This window comes from Lepidochelys kempii, chromosome 12 (genome assembly GCF_965140285.1).
Source record: "Lepidochelys kempii isolate rLepKem1 chromosome 12, rLepKem1.hap1, whole genome shotgun sequence".
Classification (NCBI taxonomy): domain Eukaryota; kingdom Metazoa; phylum Chordata; order Testudines; family Cheloniidae; genus Lepidochelys; species Lepidochelys kempii.
In genome coordinates, this window is record NC_136391.1 from 33,155,862 (window position 1) to 33,183,208 (window position 27,347).

Below are 27,347 nucleotides of genomic sequence, written 5' to 3' on the forward strand. Positions count from 1 at the left end.
CTGCTTCTCCTCAGTGTAAAAAGGGGATATCATACTCCGGCAGCACTGACCCTCTGCTGTCAGGTGTTGGAACTCTGCTGGGATCTGCCAGTTAATTTTTGCGGGCTCATAAGACTCTGAATATGGGTCAGGTGGAAGTAGATCCACGGCTGAGGAGGCTCAGGGCTGGGGATACACATCTTGAGAGATGGAGCTCAAGGAGCAACCATCCCTAGGGAGAAGATTAGACTGGGGTCCATGTAGTAGTATTGTGGAATTAGCATGAAGGTTTATATTTTGACTGTACAACGAGCATGTAGCTTTTGTTTAAAGCCAGGTGGGTTCTATACCCTCTTACAGTCAGACTGGCACAGCACAAACAGTATGATGGTGAGTTTACCATTAGGCAGCTGGCTAATGGGAGGAAAAAGTCAAAACATGCACTGCACATACCACATGCCCAGGTGAAGGTAGAATTATCATTGTCATCTGGCCAGTCAAGGGTAACTGTTGTGAATGGATCCACATGGCGACTAGGTTTAATGTATATTTTATTTTTCCTTTTGTCATCCTAAACAAGAAGTGAAAGTACCAATTAGAGCAGCAATGTGTGTTAACAGCTGTCTAACCTTTCATTATTTTATAATGAATAAGAAAAAGGGATTTGCAGTATGCTATTAGCAGAGAGAGCCAGGGCTAAAAAATTAGGCCCCAATCAGCTTAAATAATGGTTTGTCCACGATCATACAGAAAGTCTATAGGAGATCTGAGACTAGAACCCAGATGTCACAACTTCTAGTCTTGTGCTTGTAACCACCAGACAATCCTTCCTCTTACAATAGGTCACACATGAATAATGATGTGGTTTTTCTTTTTCTCAGCGTTCTGACACATAATGGCTCTAGTCATAAAGACGAGTAATGTCTCCTGTTCTTCTGACATAGTTTCTGTTTTGAGTGAAATCTGTTTTTAAGGGATACTGTTGTCATGAAAATCATGTCCGTGTGAAATTCTGTACTTGCTATCGTTACAAGTAACCCTTAAGATTATTACACTGCAAAGAAAACAAAACCATTATTTTTAATTAGTTTTTACAGTTCATTTAATGTTGTGAATTTGACTGCACTTAGGGTATCATCAATTTCATCCTTTACTCTCAGTAGACTGTTAGCTTCTCCTTTGCTGAAAAGATCCTTATAAATATCAACAGGGGAGCAGAAAAACCTTCAGAAACAATGTAAAAAGGCATTAAAATAAATTTGGGACATTTTATTTAATGAATACCTTCTCAGAAGCTGGATTTAAAAAAAAAAATTTAGTTGACTTTTTAAAAAACTGTAAGAGGGTTTCAGTCCAAGCATGATCAGTCATTGGGAGAAATGAGTTTTCTAGTCTGTTTATTTTTATTGGCCTGCTTTTACTAAGAGCTTTAGAACAGATCTAAAGACTGTATTTGCCTCAAAGATATGCAGTGTGGGTTCTATGTTAATCTAACATTCTAGGTAGCAATGCCTCAGATTTAGAGGGCCCAGTCATGTGATGTGCTAAGCTTCTCAACTGAAATTATAGTAAAGCACAAAAGAACAAAATTGTCAGACACATTGATGAACATAATTTATTGGGGAATAGTCAACATGGTTTTTGTAAAGGGAAATCATGCCTCACCAATCTACTAGAATTCTTTGAGGGGGTCAACAAGCATGTGGACAAGGGGGATCCAGTGGATATAGTATATTTAGATTTTCAGAAAGTCTTTGACAAGGTCCCTCACCAGAGGCTCTTAAGCAAAGTAGGCAGTCATGGGATAAGAGGGAAGGTTCTCTCATGGATTTGTAACTGGTTAAAAGATTGGAAACAAAGGGTAGGAATAAATTGTCAGTTTTCAGAATGGAGAGAGGTAAATAGTGATGTCCCCCAGGGGTCTGTAATGCGCCCAGTCCTATTTAACATATTCATAAATTATCTAGTAAAAGGGGTAAACAGTGAGGTGGCAAAATTTGCAGATGATACAAAACTACTGAATATAGTTAAGTCCCAGGCAGACTGCAAAGAGCTACAAAAGGATCTCTCAGAACTGGGTGACTGGGCAACAAAATGGCAGATGAAATTCAGTGTTGATAAATGCAAAGTAATGCACACTGGAAAACATAATCCCAACTATACATATAAAATGATGGGGTCTAAATTAGCTGTTACCACTCAAGAACGGGATCTTGGAGTTATTGTGGATAGTTCCCTGAAAACATCCACTCAATGTGCAGTGGCAGTCAAAAAAGCAAACAGAATGTTAGGAATCATTAAGAAAGGGATAGATAATAAGATAGAAAATATCATATTGCCTCTATGTAAATCCATGGTATGCCCACTTCTTGAATACTGCATGCAGATGTGGTTGCCACATCTCAAAAAAGATATATTGGAATTAGAAAAGGTTCCGAAAAGGGCAACAAAAATAGCTAGGGGTATGAAATGGCTGCTGTATAAGGAGACAGTAATAAGATTGGGATATGATAGAGGTCTATAAAATCATGACTGGTGTGGAGAAAGTAAATAAGGAAGTGTTATTTACTCCTTCTCATAACACAAGCACTAGGGGCCACCAAATTAAATTAATAGGCAGCAAGTTTAAAACTAAAAAAGGAAGTATTTTTTCACACAACACACAGACAACCTGTGGAACTCCTTGCCAGAGGATGTTGAGAAGGGCAAGACTATAACAGGGTTAAAAAAAGAACTAGATAAATTAATGGAGGATAGGTCCATCAATGGCTATTCGTCAGGATGGGCAGGGATGGTGTCCCTAGCCTCTGTTTGCCAGAAGCTGGGAATGGGCGACAGGGGATGGATCACTTGATAATTACCTGTTCTGTTCATTCCCTCTGGGGCACCTGGCATTGGCCATTGTCAGAAGACAGGATACTGGGCTAGATGGACCTTTGCTCTGACCCAGTATGGCCAGTCTTATGTTCTTAACCCCAATAAGTCAACAGGAGTTGATAGTACTCAGCAACACGAAAAATCGGATTCATAATTATGTGCGTGGCAAATGTTCTTCAGGAAGTACTTTAACAATGAAGAGGTATTTCTTAGCATTTCCACCTAAGGTTATACCTTTTGAACAATACTCACATTTGTCTTTCGGCTGTTTGCTTTGGATTTGCCTTTGTTCTGAGACAAATCTGTTAAAAATAAAAAAGATAACAGAATGTTTTACTGCCATTTGTGAGGCTGCCAGACAGCAGTGACTGAGCATTATGACTTAAATAAATCATGATTTGCCTGCAATCTGTCTGAAAGTCAGGGTTACAGGAATCAAACTCCCTGGTTATGATAAGCAGAAATGTTGCAATGGACAAAATAATAACAACAAGCAACTAATATAAAGAGGAGGATCCTGATTCTCCTCTCACTTACAGTGGGGCAAATCAGGAGTAAATTCATTGAAGTTGATGGAGTTAAACTGGTGCAAGTGAAATAAAAATCAGAACTCTATTTGTATTATTATGATCCACAGGAGCCCTAATGATGAACTGGGATCCCATTGTGCTAAGTAAAAACATTGAGCAAGGAGAGAGTCTCTGCCCCAAAGAGCTTACAGCCTAAGTGGGGGTGCAAAGACAATTTGAGAAAGAACAGTGGAAATTAAGGGCTCAGTGTTATTACAATAGCCCATTTTTCATGGGATCGAATGTATCACTATCTTTACACTAGTAGGAATGTAGCTGTGACTTGAACTATCTAGCAGCATGTTATTTGTCAACAGCAGTTCACGTTATGCTGAGATTCAGGTATTACACAACATCTGGAGGTATTTCACAGGCCACATCTATAGCTAATTCTTTCTAGCACAAACAGCACATGTGCAATGTGTAACCTTATGTGGAGAGACCCCAAGCTGGGACCACTTCAAAGCCAGGGTAGCTCTCTTCATTAGGCAGAAGTAATAAGAAGCTACTGGCCTTTTTTTTTTTTTTTAAGGATTTTTAGACTTGAGAAGGTTATACATTCTTGTATCTCTCACTTTATTTTTAAAGTGAATTGAGAGCTGGTAAGAGGTGCAAAATGGACAGTCCTTGGAAGTCCATTTTCTCACATAGGGCCTGATCCTGCTCTACTGAAGTCAGTGGCAAAACTTCCAATGGTTCTGTAGTGCAACTGGGGCTGAATGAGACAATAACAGAATGAGTAGTGTCGGCTTCCTTGTATTGCGTAGCCAACATGCCTTCTCCCCTATATAAGGGGACACCTGAACTGGGTGAGGAGCATGTTTTTACTTCTCCATGCCTAGTCAGTCTCTTGCCTCTCTACGGAGATTAGTATATATGTAGTATATATGTAGTATATAATTAGTATATATGTAGGCTCTGGTTTCTTTCCCCAGAGTGTCCAAGAGGATTATCAGCACTGGCTCTGGAGGGAAGCAATTATTAGAGTCGTATGTGCAGACCATGCAAACACTCAGTGCAGTGAACTGATTTATTGTAAAGGGTCACAGAATATGACTGCAGACAGCAGTGTTAGGTAAGCATTCTTACCTTCTTTAAGAGAATTGTTGGCCAATACGGTGATGCTCCCAATCTCCAGACTCATGTTCGAGAAGGCATTCAAAGCTAGCACCTTGACCACAAACGTACCTAGGAAGGACAGGGTGCCAAACGTAGATTGGGCATTAGCAGCAGCAGTGCACTAGACCTACATGTTTGAGTCATAATATCCAACTTTGTGTTCCAGGCCTTCACGAAGAAATCCTCTTCCTCCCTTGTGAATTACTAGGCAATACTGGAATAAACTACCTCTTTAAAATAAGTTATTTAGGGGTTATTTGATCATTGAGCTCTTGGGATTTTACAAGAATTACAATTATTGGCCCATAAAATTCAGTCAAATTAGCTCCAGAGGAAAGAACTCTTTCTTCTGTCCCTCTTCTGAGCCTCCAACTACAGTCTTATTTACACCAATTTCAAATCCAGAAAACAGCTCAGCACCTACTATCCCAGGGTATTGTTAACAAATCCAGGAACAATGTAACCTGCCTGCTTCCAAACTGAACTTCACTGGATCCCAAACTCCACCAGGTTCTAGAAAGAAAAGGAGTACTTGTGGCAGCTTAGAGACTAACCAATTTATTTGTCTCTAAGGTGCCACAAGTACTCCTTTTCTTTTTGCGAATACAGACTAACACGGCTGCTACTCTGAACCCAGATTCTAGGGTTCTGTTAACACCTTGCCTCTGGGTGAGTAAGCAGCAGTGGGAATTGAACCTGTGACCTCTGAATCTAAAAAGCATAAGCTTCTCCTGCCTGAGCTAAAAGGCAAAATTTACTGTTCACCAAGCTGTGGCAGACTTATCAACCTCTATGCGTGGCCCAGCCACCACTAGAGGGGGAGAGAGCACTACAGTGAGTGGGTGAGTGTTACACTTGCAGCTTTTTACAATACCCCCACGAGGGAGACAGAATAGCTGGAGTCAGGGCCAACAACAACCCTTCCAGTGTGATTGTCAGTCCAAGACGACTCACATCAGAGCAAACTCCATCCAGACAATGTGGCTTCTGCCTCAAGTCTCACTCCGAGTCTGTTAGGACTGTCCCCTCACTCTCCCAGAGAAATGTGCTTGCACAGTGTGTGCCCCTCATTTGCCTTGCAGATACTGTGGGGCCCCCTCCAAACTCCAGGTACCAGGCAGAACACTTTAACTGCACTGACTCACATCAAGAGTTTGAAAGTTGTGCTACCACTGTCATGATACGAAGCCTGGTGTACAATGGCTTGCAATGCCAGAAAGCCCAGCTCTGGTCATTACCAGGCACTCATGCTCATGGGCAGACACAGCTGCTAAGTGTTGGATCTTGTATCTGTTAGAAAAATAAAAGACTGAAGGCCCAGTTCTCCACTTTGTTACACCAAGTTTGCATTGACCTGACACCAGTCAAATCATTGGAGTCACACTGGTAAAGAACTGGCCCTGAGCCTTTAGGCTGCACAAAAATAACTGCTTGTATCAAAGAAGTGAAAACAGAAAATATGTAACTGCACAGCAGCCACACAGAGAGCGCAACAAGCTGCATGTCCCACTCTACTTACAGACACACAATAAACCTCTTGTCAAACTGAGACTTGACAGTAACTATTGATTTGCCTTCTTAAAGAATTATAAAGAAATATTAAAGGAGAGAAAAAATACAGTATCTGCTATGTGGCCTATATAGCTCTGAAACGGCGATGCTCGTGTTTTCTATGTAGGACACCTTTCCGTCTATCTGAACTTAGTCTGTGTGCAGAGACAGCCGCTATTTTGTTCTCAGAACTGCTGCAGCCTGTTGCAAAGGAGATACAGACACTGCTCTTTCGCATGGAGCTTTGACTTTTGTTCTTTCTTGCTTTCCTAAATCTAAAGTAAAAAAAAAAATTCAAACTCTTTGTGTATGGGAAAAAGTAACATGCTAGTGAGCTGTACCTTCAGAATGAACAGGAATACTGTATATTCTAGGTTCTCCTTTAGGGCTGTCTTTCTGGTGAGAGTAAGTTTCATTAGACCCGACCACCTCAAACTTCAGCTTATCTGGTGCACCATGAGCCACAGAGACATTTATTTCCAGGTCTTTCCCCATTTCCAGTGTGTGAGAGGCTAATGCAGCCTGAAGACTGGATATAGGTTCAACTAAATGAACAACAATGCTTTCAGAAATCTCGGACGTTGTTGTGTTGCTGGTTGCCAGAATTTCCAGTTGATGCACCCCTGGGCCAATCAGCTGCTGAGAGGTACCATCAAGCGTCAGATTGTGAGGGACAATTCCTTCCTTTGCGCTGGAGTCAATCAGAGTTGTGTTGTCAGCTGTTACAGTGTAGGTCACTCCAGTACCTGGAAAGTAGGATTTCAGAACTTAGTCCCAGATCATCCAACTCTACCTGTTCCGTGTCACATTCAGGGGCATAAATAACCAAGCTGGGCAACTATTGCAACAGTGTTCTGCAAACATTCATCTCAGTTTTTCAATTCATTCACTTCATCTGTTTTTGTGCTCCTTTTGTGGTTGCTTTTTGTGATTATTCTAACAAATGAAGGAAGAAATGTAAGGTGAAACAACAAAATTCAAGCATATAATATTGAATTCTTAATCACGAGCATGTAGACTAGAAGCCTTATTCTAAGAGGTCTGAACACCCAGTTAAGGACTAGAGACGTGCCATGGGGCATGATCCTGCAAGATGCTGAGCACTTTGGCCCTGATTCAGCAAAGCACTTAAGCACATGCTTAACTTTAAGGCTCTGAGTATTCCTGTTGACTTCAGTGGGACTTGTGCTTAAAGTTAAGCACATGCTTATGTGCCTTGCTGGATTGGAGCCAGAGTGTTCACCCGGCTCCCTGGCAGGATCAAGCACTATGTGTCCAGTCAAAACAGCATAAATATTGATTATTGAAAATGTTCAACACAAGCTGCAGACCAAGAACCATTTATAGAAATTATTCCATAAATAATTTTGAATAACAAACACATGATTTAGTTGGGGATTGGTCTTGCTTTGAGTAGGGGGTTGGACTAGATGACCTCCTGAGGTCCCTTCCAACCCTGATAGACTGTGATTCTATGATTTGAGAAAAATCGGTCTTTTTGTGACAAATTCATCTAATAAGTGATTTGTAATGAATTATTCACCCAGCTCTAATATATAATAATTATCATCCTTTGCAGTTATTTAGCAGCTTTCCCCAAGGTTCTCAGAATGCTTTACAAATATGAATTAATCCTAACAACCTCCATCGGAGGTAGGTCAATATTGCTATATTTTTTATGCAGATGGGCAGTTGAGGCACAGCCAGGTGATGTGACTTGCTCAAGGCCACATGAGTCTGTGCAGAGCCAGAAACCAAGGAATGGGACTCCCAGTGCCCCTGCTCTAACTATTAAACACAGTGCCAATAAGAGCAGGGTATATTCTTTAGGCCTGTGTGCTCCTTGATTGTCAGACATATCCAGAAGAGAAAAAGGTTTGTGCTCACATCTGAAATGTTGCAGAAGCTATAACATAGACTCCATAGCACGGGGATGCAGTGAAGTTAGTTTGAAAAAGTTAACATTTAGTGAAAGCTTTCATTTAAAGAAATACAGATTTGCTTAGTGGAGATTCTGCTTGTACCCACTGAACCTGCCACTTAACTGTGCAAACTGATTACTCTCACCTCCATTAAGTTCAACTTGGATCCATAACATCTCCCCATACAGGGTCCTGCAGTGAGAACTGTTTCCTGATTCATACTTGCTGTAGCACCCAGTAATGCTGAGCTGGTCCATCTTATCCTGAACTGTCACCAGTTTTTGTGCTGTGACGTGCCATTCACTGGTTGTGCATTCCACGAAGACAGTAAACTCTCCAGGAGAGGTATACTGGTGTGTCACATTGCTGGACAAACTTAAAATGCAAAGGGGACATCCAATTGTCATGAAAGGTTGCATTGAGAGGTTTATAGCTGTCTGATCTGAAAGCAATGGCCACCATTCCTGAATTATGGCTCTAAGGGAGATTGTTATCTCCTGCAACCACAGCAATTCCTATTTTGCTTGCATATTATTCCAAGGTTAAGTTTGTCTCTCTGTCCCCAGCTCATATGTTGTAACACGGTATGTCGAGGATGGTCACACTACATTTCTTCCCTCCCAATTTTTCATCCCCATATTTAACCTACTGCTAAAGTCAGTGGGAGCTGAGGATACTCAGCATCTTGCAAGATCATCCCAGTGCTGGCCTATTTTTCTCTCCCTAAGCATGGTCTTATCTATGCTTGTGTCGGGGAATGCGGGTCTCGAAGCCCAGTCCACAGGCACCAGTAACTTCCAACCTGCCACCCAGTGACTTGCTAACAAGTTCTCAGAACTAAAAGCTGAACTCCAACAGACGACTCCAATGCTGCCATCTGACTGGTGGAACGCTGGGGGTCCTGATTGGTTCCCTGTTTCTATTTAAACCAGGAATAGGAAGTTGTCCATTCAAGTGAGTGCCCCCTCCCCTTCCCAGGACTGCTTCCCTGGTGCTACGTACTCCTACTGCCTGACTCTGATCTCCTGGTAACCTGACCCTGCCCGTCTCCTGACTGTCAGTCTGCCCTGGAATCTGATCTCCTGATATCTGCCCTGAGCTTGCTCCCAACTCCTGCTCCAGCCACTAGCTCAGACTGCCCATGCCCTGCTCATGACAGTTTGGATTTGTTGGCAAAAATGTCTCCTCATTGCTAACACTGTTGCAGCTCTACTAGCAGCATCATTGGTAGGCACACTATTATAGTAAAGGCTCCTGTAGCCACTGGGGTTTGTAATAACACAGGGGAGAGCCTCCAAAGCACCTAAGGGGTTTAGGATCACAAGTCCCAATTACTTCCCTTAAGGGCTTCTGAAAATCTCTCCCCATGCTGTCTAGCCCAGCTCAAAGCCCACAGCAGAATAAGAAGGTGAGATAAACCATGGAATGCAAATAAATGCAGAAAATAAATATCCCTGGGACCATTATTTATGAACTATTTATTTATTACAGTACCACCTAGGAAGCTCAGTCAAAGGTCAGGGCCAAGTTATGTTAGGCATTGTATAGACATGTAATAAAGGTCTTATCTTGACTATGAAAAAGGTTGAGTTTAGATAAGGTTTAGCTAACATGCATTAGCTGAGGTGGGTTAAGCACAATCTCAGCTGGACCACTTTTTCTGAGTAATACATGGCCTTAGGAGACAATCCCTGCCCTATAGCGCACCCAGTCTAGATGTCAAACAAGACACAACGGGTGGCAGAAACAGACAAACCAGGTTAGTGGGGGAGTGAGGGAATGAGGTAACAATAAAAAATGTTCACTTGCTGAGACACGGTCAAGCTAAAAATAATACTATGTTTTTTTATAAAGCTCTTTACCTGTGTCATTAATAACACCATAAGCTATTAACACTGAAAGAATATTGAACAGCCACTTTACTTTTTGCCCTTTCTGCTCTTTGTTTTTTTCATTTTGCTCATCTTGGATTTGTGAGTAGATGGATGAGTTTTTAGGCTGTTTCTCTCTCTGGATTTCCCTGCACTAGAACAATGCAGCAAGGTGTGATTTTCAAATACTGCAGAAAAATATTTGGTTGTTAAAAGAAAAAGTTCATAGATTCCAAAGCCAGAAGGGACCACTGTGACCCTCTAGTCTAACCTCCTGTGTAATCCCAGCCATTGAAGTTCCCCAAAATAATTCCTAGAGGATAGCTTTTAGAAAAACATCCAGTCTTGATTTAAAATTGTCAGCAATGAAGAATCCAGGTTTTCATGGAATTAGAAAAAAAATAAAGAAAAATAAAGCACCATGGGACCATTTTCAATAATATGGCAAAATACTCTTTGGAAAAAAACCAACAAAATATTAGCCTTAAGCTCCTTGCCAGTTTCTCCTTAGAAGGGCAACAGGTTTCTCAGTAATTGTGTGTGTACTGAATCTACATTAAAGCTCACTTTAGGAAGGAAAAGGAATTAACTCATACTGAGCAGATGAAAGATCATGCCTGGCAGCTTTGCAGAATAGGCATTGCTGCTTTTAACAATTTCAAAGCAAGTTACAGCACAATCCACCCATCTTGCCTGCATGTCCTGTCACTGCTTTATTTGCAGCGTCTCATTTTAAGTGACTTGAAACACAAAATACCCCCAAAACCTCTAAAACTAAAAAATCCTTAGCCTTTCTGTAAAATCATGTACAAAATCTTCATCTTACGTTAGAGGGTAATAGGGATCAATAGTGTGTCCATCTCCAGTGCTAATGATACAGGAGAGGTTGCCAGAATAGGGAGAGAGTAGCCATTTCAGAGAAACTGTAATATTTTCAAAGATAAAGCACGTATCAGTCACGGCCAGCTGCAAACCTGTAAAACATAATGCACAGAGCACAGCATCATCACCTGCTCGTGGTTTTGCTTGTCATGATTCTTGTTGAAACATAATTATACTCTTGAGTGTTTTGTACATACTTGAAATTCCTAGTCATATGTATTTATTCAAAGCCCTATACAGCTGTCATCTGACGTGACCTTTCTTGTTAAGCATACTCTTCTTATGCAATTAATCTGTATTTAGCCATATCCTTATTCCAGCCTAGCCTTCCTTGAGAATATGGAGCTGAAGGAAGAAAAAATTGGGGGACTGTGTAGCTCAGGGCACTGGTAGTAGGCTATAGATTCACCTCTGGATCACTGGTCCTACTCCAGTCCAGTTCAAGACTATCTGAGGGCTGTTTGGTGGCCTCATTTCAGTTCTGGGGGGACAAGTGTCTGTGTCACACTAACTGATAACTTCTTAGCAGAGAGGCCAAGGATTGAATGGGCATGGAAATTTAGGAGTAGCCCTTCTTTGTCACAGCTGAGCCACTTTGTTGAGGCAGTTTTGAGGATACTTGTACTATTTACTGCCTCAGCTACACCTATTCTCTGTGTAAGCCCTGTGGCTTGATACCTACCAGAGATGGGAGGTAACTGAGTGAGCTCTCTGATGGCATCTGCTGGAGAGCAAGGAGAGTTTAAATGAGGCAGTACCTCATTTAACTATCAACTCTGTTCTCTGCTGTCATCAACTGGACAGCCAGGGGAGTCAACTGTGCGAGGCAGTATCTTATTTACATATTAACTGCAAGTAGTTTGGGGACACTGGGATATATAATTTGACTAAGTTTTGTACTTAGGGCCCATATTTTTGAGATTACCCTGTTGGGAGCCTCCCTGGGCAAAGCCTGGACAATGACTGGGTATGAGGTCATCCTGATGAAAGTGATGTTTGCTGAGGTGGGGGTATAAGTTGGCCAACCCTCCAGGATTGGCCTGGAGTCTCCTGGAATTGGTATCCATCTCCTCGTGACTAGTGAAAGCAATCCAGAAGATTTTAATAGGATATTTTAAGAAAATGACATTACATCATGCTGGGGGGAAAAAATCTTCCAGAATAGCTTCAGTCAGAGTTGGCAACCCTAGTCCAGTAAGAGGCCCTGGACAAAGCCAGAGAGAAAGGGCAGAGAGAATGCATTGTTCCTGAGTGGTAGGGATTCTGAGGGGTTCATAACACCACTGGTCCCCTTATATCTAGAAGAGCTGAGCTAAGAGCTGTAATTGCTTTAGGGGAGCAGAGATCACCAGAGGTTCCAGTTGTCTACCCAGTGGCAAGCAGAGGTCAGAACCCTGCAGCAGTTTTGGTCACGTGAGCAGCAGACAGAGCAAAGTAGTAGTTGCATTCCCCCGTAGGTCACAACAGAGTGAGAGTAGTTGAATGCACTACAGCGGGAACAGAGGAATTCATAGTAACAATCTGTCAGCCTAGTGACTCTGGTGAGGTCTCCCTGTCCTAGCTGCTGAAATCAGAGAGCTACCTACAAAATAGGGACCCTGATTGTCCTCCTGGACTCTTGGAATCACAAACTATGAGTGAGGAAGTTGGGGACCCACAAAGTGAGATGGGAGGCAGAACAAACTGCATCAACCATTCAGGGTCTAATTATTTGGGACTCTGATTTATACACCCTGAGGTAAATGATGGTGGAAGGTATTGAACTGGAAATATTTGTCCTAGTTCAACCTGGACTTTCCTTTTCTCTCCCCCGGCCCCAATAAAATTAATTTGTTTAAACCTCTGTACTTGAGCGTGGGTACAGATTTGCCTAGCAAAGGCCCCAGAGTGGTTTAGGTTCCCAGATTACTGGATGGGGGTTTGAACCAAGAATTAAGGAATTATTGAAAATCTCCTAAAATAAGAATCTGGCCCTTGTTGGTGCTGATGCCATTGGCAGAAGGGTTACATGTGGATATATTAAAATATCCACTGCTAACATGCCAGCATCTTTCACAAGTACTGAGTTCACTCACACACATATAATTAAATTATAAAAGAAAGCAAATGTCTGCCTTTAAAGTTGGACCTGAATTTGGAACAGCACCATTGGAACCCCTGGGATTTGGGGGAAATTTTGGTCTGGACCTGAACTTCTCCACTTGGGGCTTTCTCTGTGTGATGGATCCCAACCTGAATGCTGGATCTGAACCTCCTCAGACACTGGGGAATTTCAGATCCATGACTGATATTCTTGGTTCAGACCTGTCTCTAACTTCTAAAGCTATTTTAAGGAGATATGTCACCAGTCACAATGTTAAAACATTGTACATGGGCACTATGGCTACAACTTTAATACTTACCTTCCATGCAGTGATATTGAACAGACAAGTAGCTCCCCAATGTAGGACAAGGATCTCCAAAGAAGGTCCCGTCTGATGCCACCTGGCACGCCTGGAGTCCGTGGCACTGCCCTGGAAGGCATCACAGTTTCATGTGCACTGGCATTTGATATATTAAAGTACGAAACTTTAAACTTCACAACAACTCAAAGAAAAGGTAGGTATTGAAGTAAAAAAGGGGCATTTTCATGCCATCGGTTTCTGAGCAAAGTCCCATTTTACTTTTTACTTCATTATGTAGTTAACTGGCTGCTTTTCAAAAGCACTGAAGTGCTTAACAAACAAAAAACAAAGTTAAGAAGGATAGAACTAGTTTTGATTTTGTCTGGCCCAGAATCTCAGCAACAGCCCAACATTTAGAATTGGCAACTAGTAAAAATATAGCTATATGGACCAACAAGGGACTCAGTGGAGAGTCTGTCTAATACATATTCAGAAACCAGTTTACACAGATAATATGTAAATCCGGAGAGAAGGACTTTAAATGCCTGAGACAGAACCTTACACTCATGTTGTGGAAGTGGTGAAAGGAAATGACCAAACGTAGTTCTGTAATGGAAAAATGGGGAAAAGAGGGGCAGAAAAGGACCTAGGGGTTACAGTGGACGAGAAGCTGGATGTGAGTCAACAGTGTGCCGTTGTTGCCAAGAAGGCCAATGGCATTTTGGGATGTATAAGTAGGGCATTGCCAGCAGATCGAGGGATGTGATCGTTCCCCTGTATTCGACACTGGTGAGGCCTCATCTGGAGTACTGTGTCCAGTTTTGGGCCCCACACTACAAGAAGGATGTACAAAAATTGGAAAACATCCAGTGGAGGGCAACAAAAATGATTACGGGACTGGAACACATGACTTATGAGGAGAGGCTGAGGGAACTGAGATTGTTTAGTCTGTGGAAGAGAAGAATGAGGGGGGGATTTGATAGCTGCTTTCAACTATCTGAAAGGGGGTTCCAAAGAGGATGGATCTAGACTATTCTCAGTAGTAGCAGATGACAGAACGAGGAGTAATGGTCTCAAGGTGCAGTGGGGGAGGTTTAGGTTGGATATTAGGGAAAAAAAATTCACTAAGAGGGTGGTGAAACACTGGAATGCGTTACCTAGGGAGGTGGTGGAATCTCCTTCCTTAGAAGTTTTTAAGGTCAGGCTTGACAAAGCCCTGGCTGGGATGATTTAGTGGGGATTGGTCCTGCTTTGAGCAGGGGGTTGGACTAGATGACCTCCTGAGGTCCCTTCCAACCCTGATATTCTATGATTCTATAAGGAACAGATGATCAGACAAGCTGCATGATTTTTGAATCAGTCATGCTTTGGATGGAGACCAGCAAAAAAAACCTTATTACTATTACAAAAGTGGAAGGAACTAGGATGTGCATTGGATTTATAGTTGTGTCAATTATAAAGTAGAACCCAATTTTTAGGTATTTAGTAGATGAAATTGACATCCTAAATAGGATGGAAAGATAAACATAAAGATGTAATAATGAATTAGAGTCAATGATATTGTGCAGGTTCCATGCCAGAGAGACAAGAGAAATGTGGGAAGAAATTGACTTTAATGGGATTTGTGCAAAGGAAACAATGGATGAATAAAGTCCCAAGTGAATAGAAGACTTTGTAGCCTAAAATCTGGTGGATAAATACCAGTCTTTTTCATCTACATACATGTACTTTTCTTCCATGAGGTTTCACTTCAACTGCCACTGGGCTCTGCCTTAGAAATAAACAATTAAATGTGTTCCATAAAATCTTAGTCTGATAGAAAGAAGGAACAAGGCATGAACCTAAATTCTGCTGAGAAAACTGCAATGAAATGACAGTGAAAGCTTTTGATCATGCTGTGAAAAAACGAGTAAAGCTAAAAACATAAGAAGTGCACAGCTGAATCGTAATAACACCTGGCTTCTGTATAGAGGTTTTTCATCAGTACAGCATCAGGTCTTCACAATGTTTAATGTATTTATCCTCACAACACCTCTGTGAGGCAGAAAAGTACCATTACAAATGTGAAACTGAAGCACAGAGAGGTCAAGAGACTTGCCCAAGGTCACACAGGAAGCCTCTGGCAGAATAGGGACATGAATCCAGATCTCCCAAATCCTAGATTAGTGGCTGAAACCACTGGACAATGGGCTATATAGGAGAAGGCAGCTAGAATCAAGCTTGCGTATATGTAGTTTTTATTTGCCACTAATAGGCCAAATTCTGCTGTCACTAACACTAATATAAAACTCAACTCTGGCCTTGCACTGGTGTTACTGTGAGCAGAATTTGACCCATGAACATCCATTGAAATAAAGCAAGGTAAGTTGTTTTAGGTACCACATTGTAGTGTTTACTGTAGAACTCTGACAAATGCTGCAATGAGATATTTACCTGCTACTTCATCCTTGACACTGGTCCAGCTACAATCCTCTTCCATGTCAAACTGGAGGGGAGTCTCCAATATACAGTAGTGAGGGGTCTTCCGCCCATAGAAACTGTCAGCAATCTGAATGACTTCTCCTGATCCACATTGCATGGTGGCATTGAAATTATCACAAGCAATGCTGTGGCCAGATTCTGATGGAAAAGGAAGAGCAGATGTCATCTCAGACAAAGATATACAGTGCAGGCTCTGCCCTATTTTCATCCTCTGCCACAGGGACTAGGAACAGCTTCTCCGCTACCAGGAATCTGTGTTGTCTTATCCTGCCCAGGAAATGAGACCCCCCAAGGTGAATCCTGAAGGTGGGTCTCAACTAAAGTTATTTTGAAGTGGGGTTGGTTTTTTTTGAATTTTGAAATGTTGACAAAATTGCAACATTTTTTAAAAAGGGGAGGAATGCAGATGGAATTTTCATGAAACTTTCTCCATTTTTGAACAACTACAGAGCTGGTTGAAATGTTTAAGAACTGTGAATTTCTGAAAAAATGGGGGCGGGGGGCTGGGGGAAACTGCAGTTCCCTCCCCCTCCCCCTTTTTTGATCAGCTCTTGCTCTAGTCTCAACTGTTAGCATGCTGGCTCCTCAATGCCTCTTAGAATGAGCAAAAAGCTGTATTTGCAATATGAAGGAAGTGAGGGATGGAAGGCTCTGCAGAGTGTGTGTATTAAAAAAAACAAGTTTAAGTGACACTGGGATGGAAAACAAAAAGGTAAAGTTGGCTGTAATTTTTCATCAAGTTTTTTTAATGAATAATGCCTTTTGTTTTGAGTTCATTTTATTGAAATGTCTGGGTTTTTTTGACAAAAAAAGTAAACCAAAAATTTTCAGTTTTTGTTGTTTTCCCCCTTTCTCTCCCTTTTTTCTTCTCACCCAGTAGAACAATGACAACAACTAAGAAAAACAAGAAGAAAATGGGGAAATGAGAGGAAAAGGGGAGGGGGCAAAGAACAAAAACCATCATTTTTTTTGGTTTTGATAACCAAAAAAAGAACATTTTTACAGACTTCATTTCTTAAAAAATTAAAAGTGAATTAAAAATGAAGAACGTTGAAAAAAAATTCATTCAAAAATTTTTCATTTAAAAGTTAAAGGTTTCAGGCTACTTATAAGATCAGAAACAGCCCCGAGGTGATGTGTGATCTGCTTTAGGCTCAGGAAGCTGCCCAGGAGAAAAGCCTACTTATTGAATAGCGGGCTTGACTGCAGCCTACTCATGGGAGCACCCCTTACTCACATGTGAAGTCCCATTGACTTCAGTGGGACTGTGTGGGTGAGTAAACATAGCAAGATCATGCCCCTAAACACACATACCTTATTCTTTGAGGGGCAAGATGATAACTGTCTAGGATTCTTCCAGTGACCTGAATTATTTAAGAAAGAAGATGCCTGAAAACCCTTGGTGTCACTTATGGGAGCCACAGAAGAACATTGTTTCAATTGCCCCAGATTTAAGTACATCGTTCTCCAATGGAACTGTGACCATTCCTCTTGAAAGCCTTAATTAGCAGTGCCAGTGTGTGCACACTGTGGTAATTGTATGCTTTCCTTATTTAATGGCTAAATCTAAGCCTAGCTGTATCTATAGCAACATGACCAGATTACAGATTAGAGCTGTCTAAATAAGCTTGTAACATAATTTGCTGTCAAATTCTAATTGGGGTTATTATCTAGTGCTTTTTTTTTTCCTTCCACAAAGAATGTTGTCATTATAGTTGCTCCCTCAGCAACTTTTGCATGGCATTTATGCTTTAAAAAAGTAGGATTAATTCATAGAATCCTAGAATATCAGGGTTGGAAGGGACCTCAGGAGGTCATCTAGTCCAACCCCCTGCTCAAAGCAGGACCAGTCCCCAACTAAATCATCCCAGCCAGGGCTTTGTCAAGCCTGACCTTTAAAACCTCAAAGGAAGGAGATTCCACCACCTCCCCAGGTAACGCATTGACTAACACTATCCATTCAAAACCTGTTTAGAAATGTGTATTTTGACTACAGTATGGTGCTATGGTTTATTATGCATCTAACAGCGAAATGGAAAGAATAAATTCCACAAGGTCTGTGAAGCTCTAACTGCAGACAGAGAAGCATGAAAAGTTCTGGGAAGAACGACAGAAGGGAGGAAAGCTTAGTTACAAGTCCATCTATCTATCTGTGCTTTTATACTGCACTTGCCAACATTGTATCTGAACATCTAGTCACAGGATCACTTATACTAGATTGTTAGACCTTAGAGACATTCACGCTGAGGATTCAAGCATATTAGAAGTATTATTCAACCCGTACAATAGCCCTGTGGGGGGGTACTAAATACTGTGATTCCCGTTTTACACCTGGGCAAACTGACGTACAATGCGGTTATGTGAGCGGCTAAAGATCACATAGGGCTCAAGCCAACACCCAGTGTAGCCAATGAAAAGACTGCCATTGACCTCCGTGGACATAGGACCAGACTCAGAGCATGCAGAACTGGTAAAAGAACATAGTTCTCTCTCCCACTCCCCTGCTCTAACTATTAGTGAAGTTTATTTGTGCCTTGGTGGATATGGACTGGAGATATTGAAAACAAGTCAGTGATTTGGATCAGTCTCTGAAATGGTTGATTGATGCCAGGAGTTTCTATGCTTCAAATAATGTAAGGGAACCCATTGTTATTAATCCGTTTTGAACCCTAATATTGCTCATTAAAGGCCTGATCTAAACCCCATTGCAGCGAAATCAATAGAAAGAGTCCCTTTGACTTTAAAGGGCTTTGGATTAGGCCCTGTGGTAATGAACACTGACTTCCTTCCAAAGAGAGAGGTGATAATTCTGGTTGTAAATAAAAATTCCTGTTTTAATTTTAAATACATAAAATACTGTACTTGACAGTGGAGCAGGGAAGGAGCATTGCTAGAACTTGTTGCAGCCTCTGCCTGGATACTGGATTCAGAGACTGTGTATATTAGTCAACCTGCAGCCAGGCTCTGCTGCAAAAGAGCTGCCGGGCTGGGTCAGACCATCTTGTCCAATATCTTTTCTGTGACAGTAGCCCAGAGCTTCAGGGGGAGTATACTGAACAGGGCACTTCTGAAGTGATCCACCCCTGTCTTCCACTCCCAGCCTCTGATAGTTAGAGGTTTAGGGTTGCCCTAAGTGTAGGGTTGCATCCCTGACCATCTCGGCTATTCGCCGTCGATGGACCTATCCTTCATGAACGTATCCAGTTCTTTTTAAAATTGAGTCATGCTTTTGGCCACCACAACATTCCATGGCAATGAGTTCCACAGGTTAGTTGTGCGTTGTGTGAAAAAATGCTTCCTTTTGTTTGTATTAAACCTGCTGCCTATTAATTTCCTCGGGTGACCCTACATTTTTGTAGCGTGGGAAAGGGTAAATAACACTTCTCTATTAATTTTCTCCACACCATTCATGATTTTATAGGCCTGTATCATAATCCACCCCCCCTTAGTTGTCTCTTTTATTAAGTAGAACAGCCCTAATCCTTTTTAGTCTCTCCTTTATGGCCGTTCCATAACCTTGATCATCATTGTTGCACTTCTCTGAACTTTTCCCAGTTTCATTAAATCCTTTGGAGATGGGCAACCAGAACTGGACACAGTATTCAAAAGCAGTGTGGGTGCACCATGGATTTATATAATGGCATTCTGATATTTTCTGTCTTATTTTCTGTCCCATTCCTAATAGTTCCTAACATTGTTAGCCTTTTTGACCACTGCTGTGCACTGAGCAGAAATATTCAGAGAACTATCCACAGGGACTCCAAGAACTCTTTCTTGGGTGCTAACAGCTAATTTAGAACCCATCATTATATGTGTATAGTTGGGATTATTTTTTCCAATATCATTACTTTGCATTTATCATCAATGAATTTTAATCTGTCATTTTGTTGCCCAGTCATCCAGTTTTGTGAGATCCCCCCCTAACTCCTCGCAGTCTGCTTTGGACTTAACTATCTTGAATAATACTAAGATCCTGTGACCTTAGCTCTAGTTTATGCAAATGAGCAGCTTAAAATGCCTCATTCACATGAAACCGATGAGAAGCACAAATTCTCCTTATATGTGGGTGTGTATATTGGATGAACTAGTATAGTCAGCACTCCATTCCAGGGCTGCTGGATCCAAGCCAGGATTTACCTGGGTGGTAATATTAGGCACCATAGGCTGCATTTGTTTGGTCTCCTGCTGGAGAGCCAGAGGGAACTATTGGGTCTAGTCCCTCTCCTTACCTTAGGGGAAATTGCAGGCTGCAGTGCTGTACAGGAGATGTGGTATGAGAGAAGACAAAAGGAACATGCTCAGATAATGATTTCCAGTTACTACTATGAGTTTAGAGACCAAATTAACCAGTCACTAGTTGCCTAGTGAGCGAATGCAGTGGCCTTTCATCTCTGGAACCTGCTTCTATTCTTCGCTTTGGGCACATGTGGAAATGACTTGGGTAGTCCCATCCTTGCCCCTCGTTGCAATCAAGATCCATATCATACAACAACCACTTCCTTTGTCAGGATTAGAACCTGTACCATTGAAGTGCTGAGTACCCACAACTCCCATTGACTCTGGTGCTCAACCCCTCTCTGGATCTTTCCCTCTGCCAGCAGATAGGCAAAGGGGACAGCTGCCTGGGTTTTATGTTTTTTTTTAAATAAGCTTGATATTTATTTACTGAATGATGACTTTTAATGAATCCTGGCTGAATTAAACATTGCCTGAAATGCAGCATGCTAAGTTCTAGCACCATCTGCTGTGCACCTTACCAAATTCACAAATGAAGTCAAACTCCTGACTGCAGTTTTCTGTCATGCCCCATTCGTAGCCAGCATTCTTCAGGATGTACCCACAATTGGCTAAGAGAGACGGCTGATCCTCGTGCCAGTTGCTGTAGCTTATATTTGAAGTGTCCAACCAAATCAATGATCCTGTGAACAAAGTAAACCACATCAAAAATGTCTGTAACCATCACTTGGAATTAGCCAGCTCCTGGAACTCTGGACTGAGCTTCCAGAGTCTAGACTACAACAATTAAGACTACTAGAGTCTGGATTTGGGACAGAATGGACTAGAAACTCCTGCTTAGGTCAGTAGAGAGGTGATAGGGTCAAGCAGTCAGGGATGCTCATCTGCTCTGGGAGAGGACGGCCTGACTCAGAGATATAAAGGCATGTTTTTGTTTCAATTTGGAGTTTGGGAGCAGCTCAGAGAGAAGCAGAACAGTTCAGAATCAGTCTCTGAGTAACTCCCCTTCCCCACAAAGAGAGTCTTTGAACTTCTGTGGGATCTAGGGCATGGGTCAGGCAGTTCCAGCCCTGCAGAGACCAGCATTGAGTGGCAGAGACCTGACTCGGCTACCGAGAGCCAGCTGAGTAAGTTGAGCACCATCCCTTATTTTCAGGGACCATCCCGTATTTCATTGGTTTGTCCCTTTGAGGGTGACCACCTGTCACTGATTTTAAGATTTATTGATATGTATTATAAGTACCATTTTAAACATTAAATTGAAGCATGATAATTTCATTATATCATACTGAGGGCAGTAGAAATGTACACTTGAGAGAAAAATCTGTGATATGCTAAGGGAAATGGTGTTTCCCTAAAATATCCCTTAAAATAAAGCACTGTGCCTTATTTTTCTTGTCGTTTTCCTCCATCTAACAAAGGTGGTCACAAGACTGCAGCCCAGGGAGCCAGGAGAGGCCTTTGCTCCAACTGGAGGCAAAGACACTGTAAGAGGATCCTTTTTTTGTTTAAACCAGCCAACATTCTCAGTGCTGCAGCAACCCCTCAGAGTACCATCTGCCTGGAAAGGTGCCATGCGGGCAGCTGGGGGTTGGGAAGAGGTGGGAGGTGAGAAATTTGGTGATGTTTTTAGTACTTGTTAATTAATCCTAACACTTTCCTTCCCCAGATCCTAATTTCCTGCTCCCAGGAACGTTCACCTTTGTTATACTGTTGGTTTTGGTGGCATTTTTTGCTGGGGTTTGTATTGATGTACTTTGTTGTTTCCTGTATACTGGGTTTTATACTCCTTGCCAACAGTGGCAACTTATTCAGTTTCCCAAGGGACAGCACCCTTTTATATCTCAGCACAATGAGGAAGTCACCTTGGAGGGAGAAACCAAGTATCACAAAAAAGAACCCAGAACCCAAACCATAAGAGGAGAGGGGAACAGCCACTCCAAGTAGTGAGTTCCAACGAAGAGGCTCAAGCCACACCTCGTGGAAGATATGGGCTATTGTCAGTAAGAAGCACAGCTGTAATGCAAGTCCTGCAGTCCTTACTCTGACAAATCTCCCACTGAAGCCAAAGGCAGTTTTTCCTGAGTTGCGGTGCTAGGATCAAGCTCAATGTCACCAACATTGTATATCCTCTCAAATGCTTATGCTGGAGTAATGTAGGCATGTTGTTCTGACAGAGATTCAGGTTTTCCTCCTGAGCAGGTATTGAGTCCATGGAAATTCAAGCCACTGCAAGATGTGTCTGAATTGTCCTTGGATTAGAGTTATAATAATATTAACAGTGAGGTGCTTCCAACATTTTAACATAGGACACCCACAAAAATGCACCGCTCAACCTGTGCCAATCCCTATGTCTCAGGGGTCCATGGACACACAAGGTGGACTGGGGGTTCTAGTCTATTATATCGCCATTTAAATAAGAATGCATTCTCATAAACATGACTGAGGGGAGAAACACCAGTATTGGTCAGACAAACTTATATAAAGCTGCATTTTGATGGAAATGCTCATATGCAGTTCCTGAATAGGGTGATTGGATGTCCTGATTTTATTGGGACAGTCCCAATATTTAGGGCTTTTTCTTATATAGGTGCCTATTACCTGCTACCCCCATCCCAATTTTTCACACTTGCTATCTGGTCGTCCTATTCCTGAAAAGCCTATGGAATTTATTGTTAGTACATTACAGAGCTCAGCTTGTGCCATTGGAAGAGGTGGGGGATGAAGACCTGGAAAGAGACTCTGGTTGTATTCTTTTAAAATTGTATTTTTAAATGCTTAGCACCTTTCACAACAGAGTCTTCCAAGTCTCAGTGATTTTCACTGAGAAAATGTTTCCTTTTGCATCGCATTTAGGTACTGGATCATGCCTCAGTCTTTAATAAGACTAAAGAGGATCTTAGGGATAATGGTAGCATGATAAATGGGAATGAGGATATGGAGGTAGACATCACCATATCTGAGGTAGAAGCGAAACTCAAACAGCTTAATGGGACTAAATCGGGGGGCCCAGATAATCTTCATCCAAGAATATTAAAAGAATTGGCACAAGAAATTGCAAGCCCATTAGCAAGAATTTTTAATGAATCTGTAAACTCAGGGGTTGTACCGTATGATTGGAGAATTGCTAACATAGTTCCTATTTTTAAGAAAGGGAAAAAAAGTGATCCAAGTAATTATAGGCCTGTTAGTTTGACATCTGTAGTATGCAAGGTCTTGGAAAAAATTTTGAAGGAGAAGGTAGTTAAGGACATTGAAGTCAATGGTAAATGGGACAAAATACAACATGGTTTTACAAAAGGTAGATCGTGCCAAACCAACCTGATCTCCTTCTTTGAGAGAGTAACAGATTTTTTAGATAAAGGAAACGCAGTGGATCTAATTTACTTAGATTTTAGTAAGGCGTTTGATACTGTGCCACATGGGGAATTATTAGTTAAATTGGATAAGATGGGCATCAATAGGAAAATTGAAAGGTGGATAGGGAATTGGTTAAAGGGGAGACTACAACGGGTCCTACTGAAAGGTGAACTGTCAAGTTGGAGGGAGGTTACCAGTGGAGTTCCTCAAGGATCAGTTTTGGGACCAATCTTATTTAATCTTTTTATTACTGACCTGGGCACAAAAAGTGGGAGTGTGCTAATAAAGTTTGCAGATGATACAAAGCTGGGAGGTATTGCTAATGTAGAGAAGGACAGGGATACCCTACAGGAGGATCTGGATGACCTTGTAAACTGGAGTAATAGGAATAGGATGAAATTTAATAGTGAGAAGTGTAAGGTCATGCATTTAGGGATTAATAACAAGAATTTTAGTTATAAGCTAGGGACGCATCAACTAGAAGTAACGGAGGAGGAAAAGGACCTTGGAGTATTGGTTGATCATAGGATGACTATGAGCTGCCAATGTGATATGGCTGTGAAAAAAGCTAATGTTGTCTTGGGATGCATCAGGAGAGGTATTTCCAGTAGGGATAAGGAGGTTTTAGTACCGTTATATAAGGCACTGGTGAGACCTCACCTGGAATACTGTGTGCAGTTCTGGTCTCCCATGTTTAAGAAGGATGAATTCAAACTGGAACAGGTACAGAGAAGGGCTACTAGGATGATCCGAGGAATGGAAAACTTGTCTTATGAAAGGAGACTCAGGGAGCTTGGCTTGTTTAGCCTAACTAAAAGAAGGTTGAGGGGAGATATGATTGCTCTCTATAAATATATCAGAGGGATAAATACCAGAGAGGGAGAGGAATTATTTAAACTCAGTACCAATGTGGACACAAGAACAAATGGATATAAACTGGCCACTAGGAAATTTAGATTAGAAATTAGACGAAGGTTTCTAACCATCAGAGGAGTGAAGTTTTGGAATAGCCTTCCGAGGGAAGTAGTGGGGGCAAAAGATCTATCTTGCTTTAAGATTAAACTCGATAAGTTTATGGAGGAGATGGTATGATGGGATAACATGGTTTTGGTAATTAAATATTCATGGTAAATAGGCCCAATGGCCTGTGATGGGTTTTTAGATGGGGTAAGATCCAAGTTACCCGGGAAAGAATTTTCTGTAGTATCTGGCTGATGAATCTTGCCCATATGCTCAGGGTTTAGCTGATCGCCATATTTGGGGTCGGGAAGGAATTTTCCTCCAGGGCAGAGTGGAAGGCCCTGGAGGTTTTTCGCCTTCCTCTGTAGCATGGGGCACGGGTCACTTGCTGGAGGATTCTCTGCTCCTTGAGGTCTTCAAACTACAATTTGAGGACTTCAATAGCACAGATATAGGTGTGAGGTCTTTTTTAGGAGTGGTGGGTGAAATTCTGTGGCCTGCATTGTGCAGGAGGTCAGACTAGATGATCATAATGGTCCCTTCTGACCTAAATATCTATGAATCTATGAATCTATATTCATTCATAAATTCATTGAGTTTAAGGCCAGAAGGGACCATTTGATCATCTAATTTGATTCCCTGCACATCACAGGCCCTTAAATTTCACTCAAATTTACCTTGTTTGTGTGTGTATATGTATATATTATGTGTATATATATTGATAAAAAAGGGCAAAATTCTGCTCTGCTATACCAGTGAAAATCTGGACTAATTCCATTCTCTAACTTTATAGTATAGAGCAAGTCTACAATGGATTTACACTGGAGTTACGGAGAGCAGGATTTAGCCCATTATTACAACTGATGAACAACCCTTCAGTCATTTGAAATGAGTTAAGCAGAAAGCAAGCATGACATTGGGGTTTTTTTTCTGTTACAAGCATAACATTCCTATAGCTTTTGGGACAGTAGATATTAAATATTGTTTCTATCCCCAATATATAGATGGGAAAACTAAGGCAGAGAGAGATAAAATGATTTTACCCCTGGTCACACAGAAAATCAGTAACAGAGCTATGAATAAAACTCAGGTTTCCTTGCTTACAGTTTCCTGCCCTAGCCATTAAATTAGGTCCTGGCTTGTGTTTGAGATGGTCTTTCTTGTCTACATGAGTGTGGATATGTGAGTGTGTTTAAAATGGGCCATCAGCTTGAATAGGACCTCAGTAAGGTCTTCCAAATAGGGTCCATATAACAATAGTAGTTATATGTATTGCAATGTGACAGGTTTCAGAGTAGCAGCGGTGTTAGTCTGTATTCACAAAAAGAAAAGGAGGACTTGTGGCGCCTTAGAGACTAACAAATTTATTTGAGCATAAGCTTTCATGAGCTACAGCTCACTTCATTGGATGCATTCAGTGGAAAATACAGTGGGGAGATTTATATACATAGAGAACATGAAACAATGGGTGTTACCATACATGGGTGTCCCCATCATAGGGCCTAATCACATCAGCCACACTATCAGAGGCTCATTCACCTGCACATCTACCAATGTGATATATGCCATCATGTGCCAGCAATGCCCCTCTGCCATGTACATTGGTCAAACTGGACAGTCTCTACATAAAAGAATAAATGGACACAAATCAGACGTCAAGAATTATAACATTCAAAAACCAGTTGGAGAACACTTCAATCTCTCTGGTCACTCGATCACAGACCTAAAAGTGGCAATGCTTCAAAAAAAAAGACTTCAGAAACAGACTCCAACGAGAGACTGCTGAATTGGAATTCATTTGCAAACTGGATAGAATTAACTTAGGCTTGAATAAAGACTGGGAGTGGATGGGTCATTACACAAAGTAAAACTATTTCCCCATGTTTATTCCCCCCACATGCACACTGTTCCTCAGACATTCTTGTCAACTGCTGGAAATGGCCCACCTTGATTATCACTACAAAAGATCCCCCCGGCCCCCACCCCCGCTCTCCTGCTGGTAATAGCTCACCTTAAGTGAGCACTCTGGTTACAGTGTGTATGGTAACACCCATTGTTTCATGTTCTCTATGTATATAAATCTCCCCACTGTATTTTCCACTGAATGCATCCGATGAAGTGACCTGTAGCTCACGAAAGCTTATTTTCAAATAAATTTGTTAGTCTCTAAGGTGCCACAAGTACTCCTTTTCTTTTTATGTATTGCAATAGTATCTACTGGCCCCAGCCAAAGATCTGGGTCTTACTGGGCTACTCACTTTACAAATACATCTTAGAAGACAGTCTCTGCCCCAAGGATTTTACTGTCAAAACACACAAGGCAGGCAAAGAGTGGGAGGGGGACAAGAAGTGCAAAGAGGTGAAGTGACTTGTCCAAGGTCAGTAGCAGAGGTGGGAATAGAACCCAGACGCCCAGACTCCTGGTCCAGAGGGTCATGATGCCTCTCATAATAGAAGCAGCTCTGTAATACATTGGTATATGCCCCTAGATGTCCTCTGATGATAGTAGAACAAAAGAGTGACTCATCAGCAGAACCCTACAGTAGGGTTTCCTTGCATTACTACAGTGAGGTACTATCTCTTTCAAGTTGCAACCCAACTTAAAAGAAGGCACTATTTCTCTTTTGAGATCACCTACCTTCTGTAGTTTCATTCTGAAGGGAACTTGAGGTCAGTCCTATCCACCACTCCCTGTCCTCGGAGAGATGTTTCTGCAAGAACTGTTGAGTTTCCTCATTTTCAATAAAAATGAGGTGCCCCCCTCCTCTCTCGCACCAGCTCTGGGCACTCGTGAAAGTGCGCTGGAGTCTCACAAACTCGTAGCACGAAAGGTTGAAAGCCACCTGGTACTTTGAACAAGGTATCCCCTCTTCAAGAGCAATTTTCTCCAAAGCCAAGCAGAGAACAAGAGAGGAGAGAACAGTGATTAGAAGCCACATCTTAACTTAGTGATTGGAGCCCTCCATAGCACTGGTTTTTTGCACCACATCACCACCCTTTTTGTCCCTCTCTCTTCAAAGGCTTGGGCTGTCATCCTGTTACACCATTAATCTTTCTTTTTCCTCCTTGCTGTTTGTCACATAATACCAGCAATAGCATGGGGAACAGATTGCTCCTAATAAATAAAGGTTATTGCGTCTGGGGCTACATGCAGTA

At 41.7% G+C, this 27,347-nt stretch overlaps 1 protein-coding gene across 1 annotated transcript in view; it reads right to left on the reverse strand.

The window, feature by feature from the left end:
- PKD1L3 (polycystin 1 like 3, transient receptor potential channel interacting) overlaps positions 1-27,130 on the reverse strand; it is a 73,580-nt gene extending 46,450 nt beyond the window's left edge. The window contains exons 1-10 of the mRNA XM_078848162.1: positions 26,830-27,130; positions 20,393-20,554; positions 15,588-15,773; positions 13,173-13,283; positions 10,715-10,862; positions 8,163-8,383; positions 6,437-6,841; positions 4,515-4,613; positions 3,091-3,158; positions 433-550 (exon numbers count right to left, since the gene is read on the reverse strand). Coding sequence (XP_078704288.1) covers positions 433-550; positions 3,091-3,158; positions 4,515-4,613; positions 6,437-6,841; positions 8,163-8,383; positions 10,715-10,862; positions 13,173-13,283; positions 15,588-15,773; positions 20,393-20,554; positions 26,830-27,130 — 1,819 coding nt within the window. The remainder of the gene's footprint in view (positions 1-432; positions 551-3,090; positions 3,159-4,514; positions 4,614-6,436; positions 6,842-8,162; positions 8,384-10,714; positions 10,863-13,172; positions 13,284-15,587; positions 15,774-20,392; positions 20,555-26,829) is intronic.
- Positions 27,131-27,347: the final 217 nt, after the last annotated feature.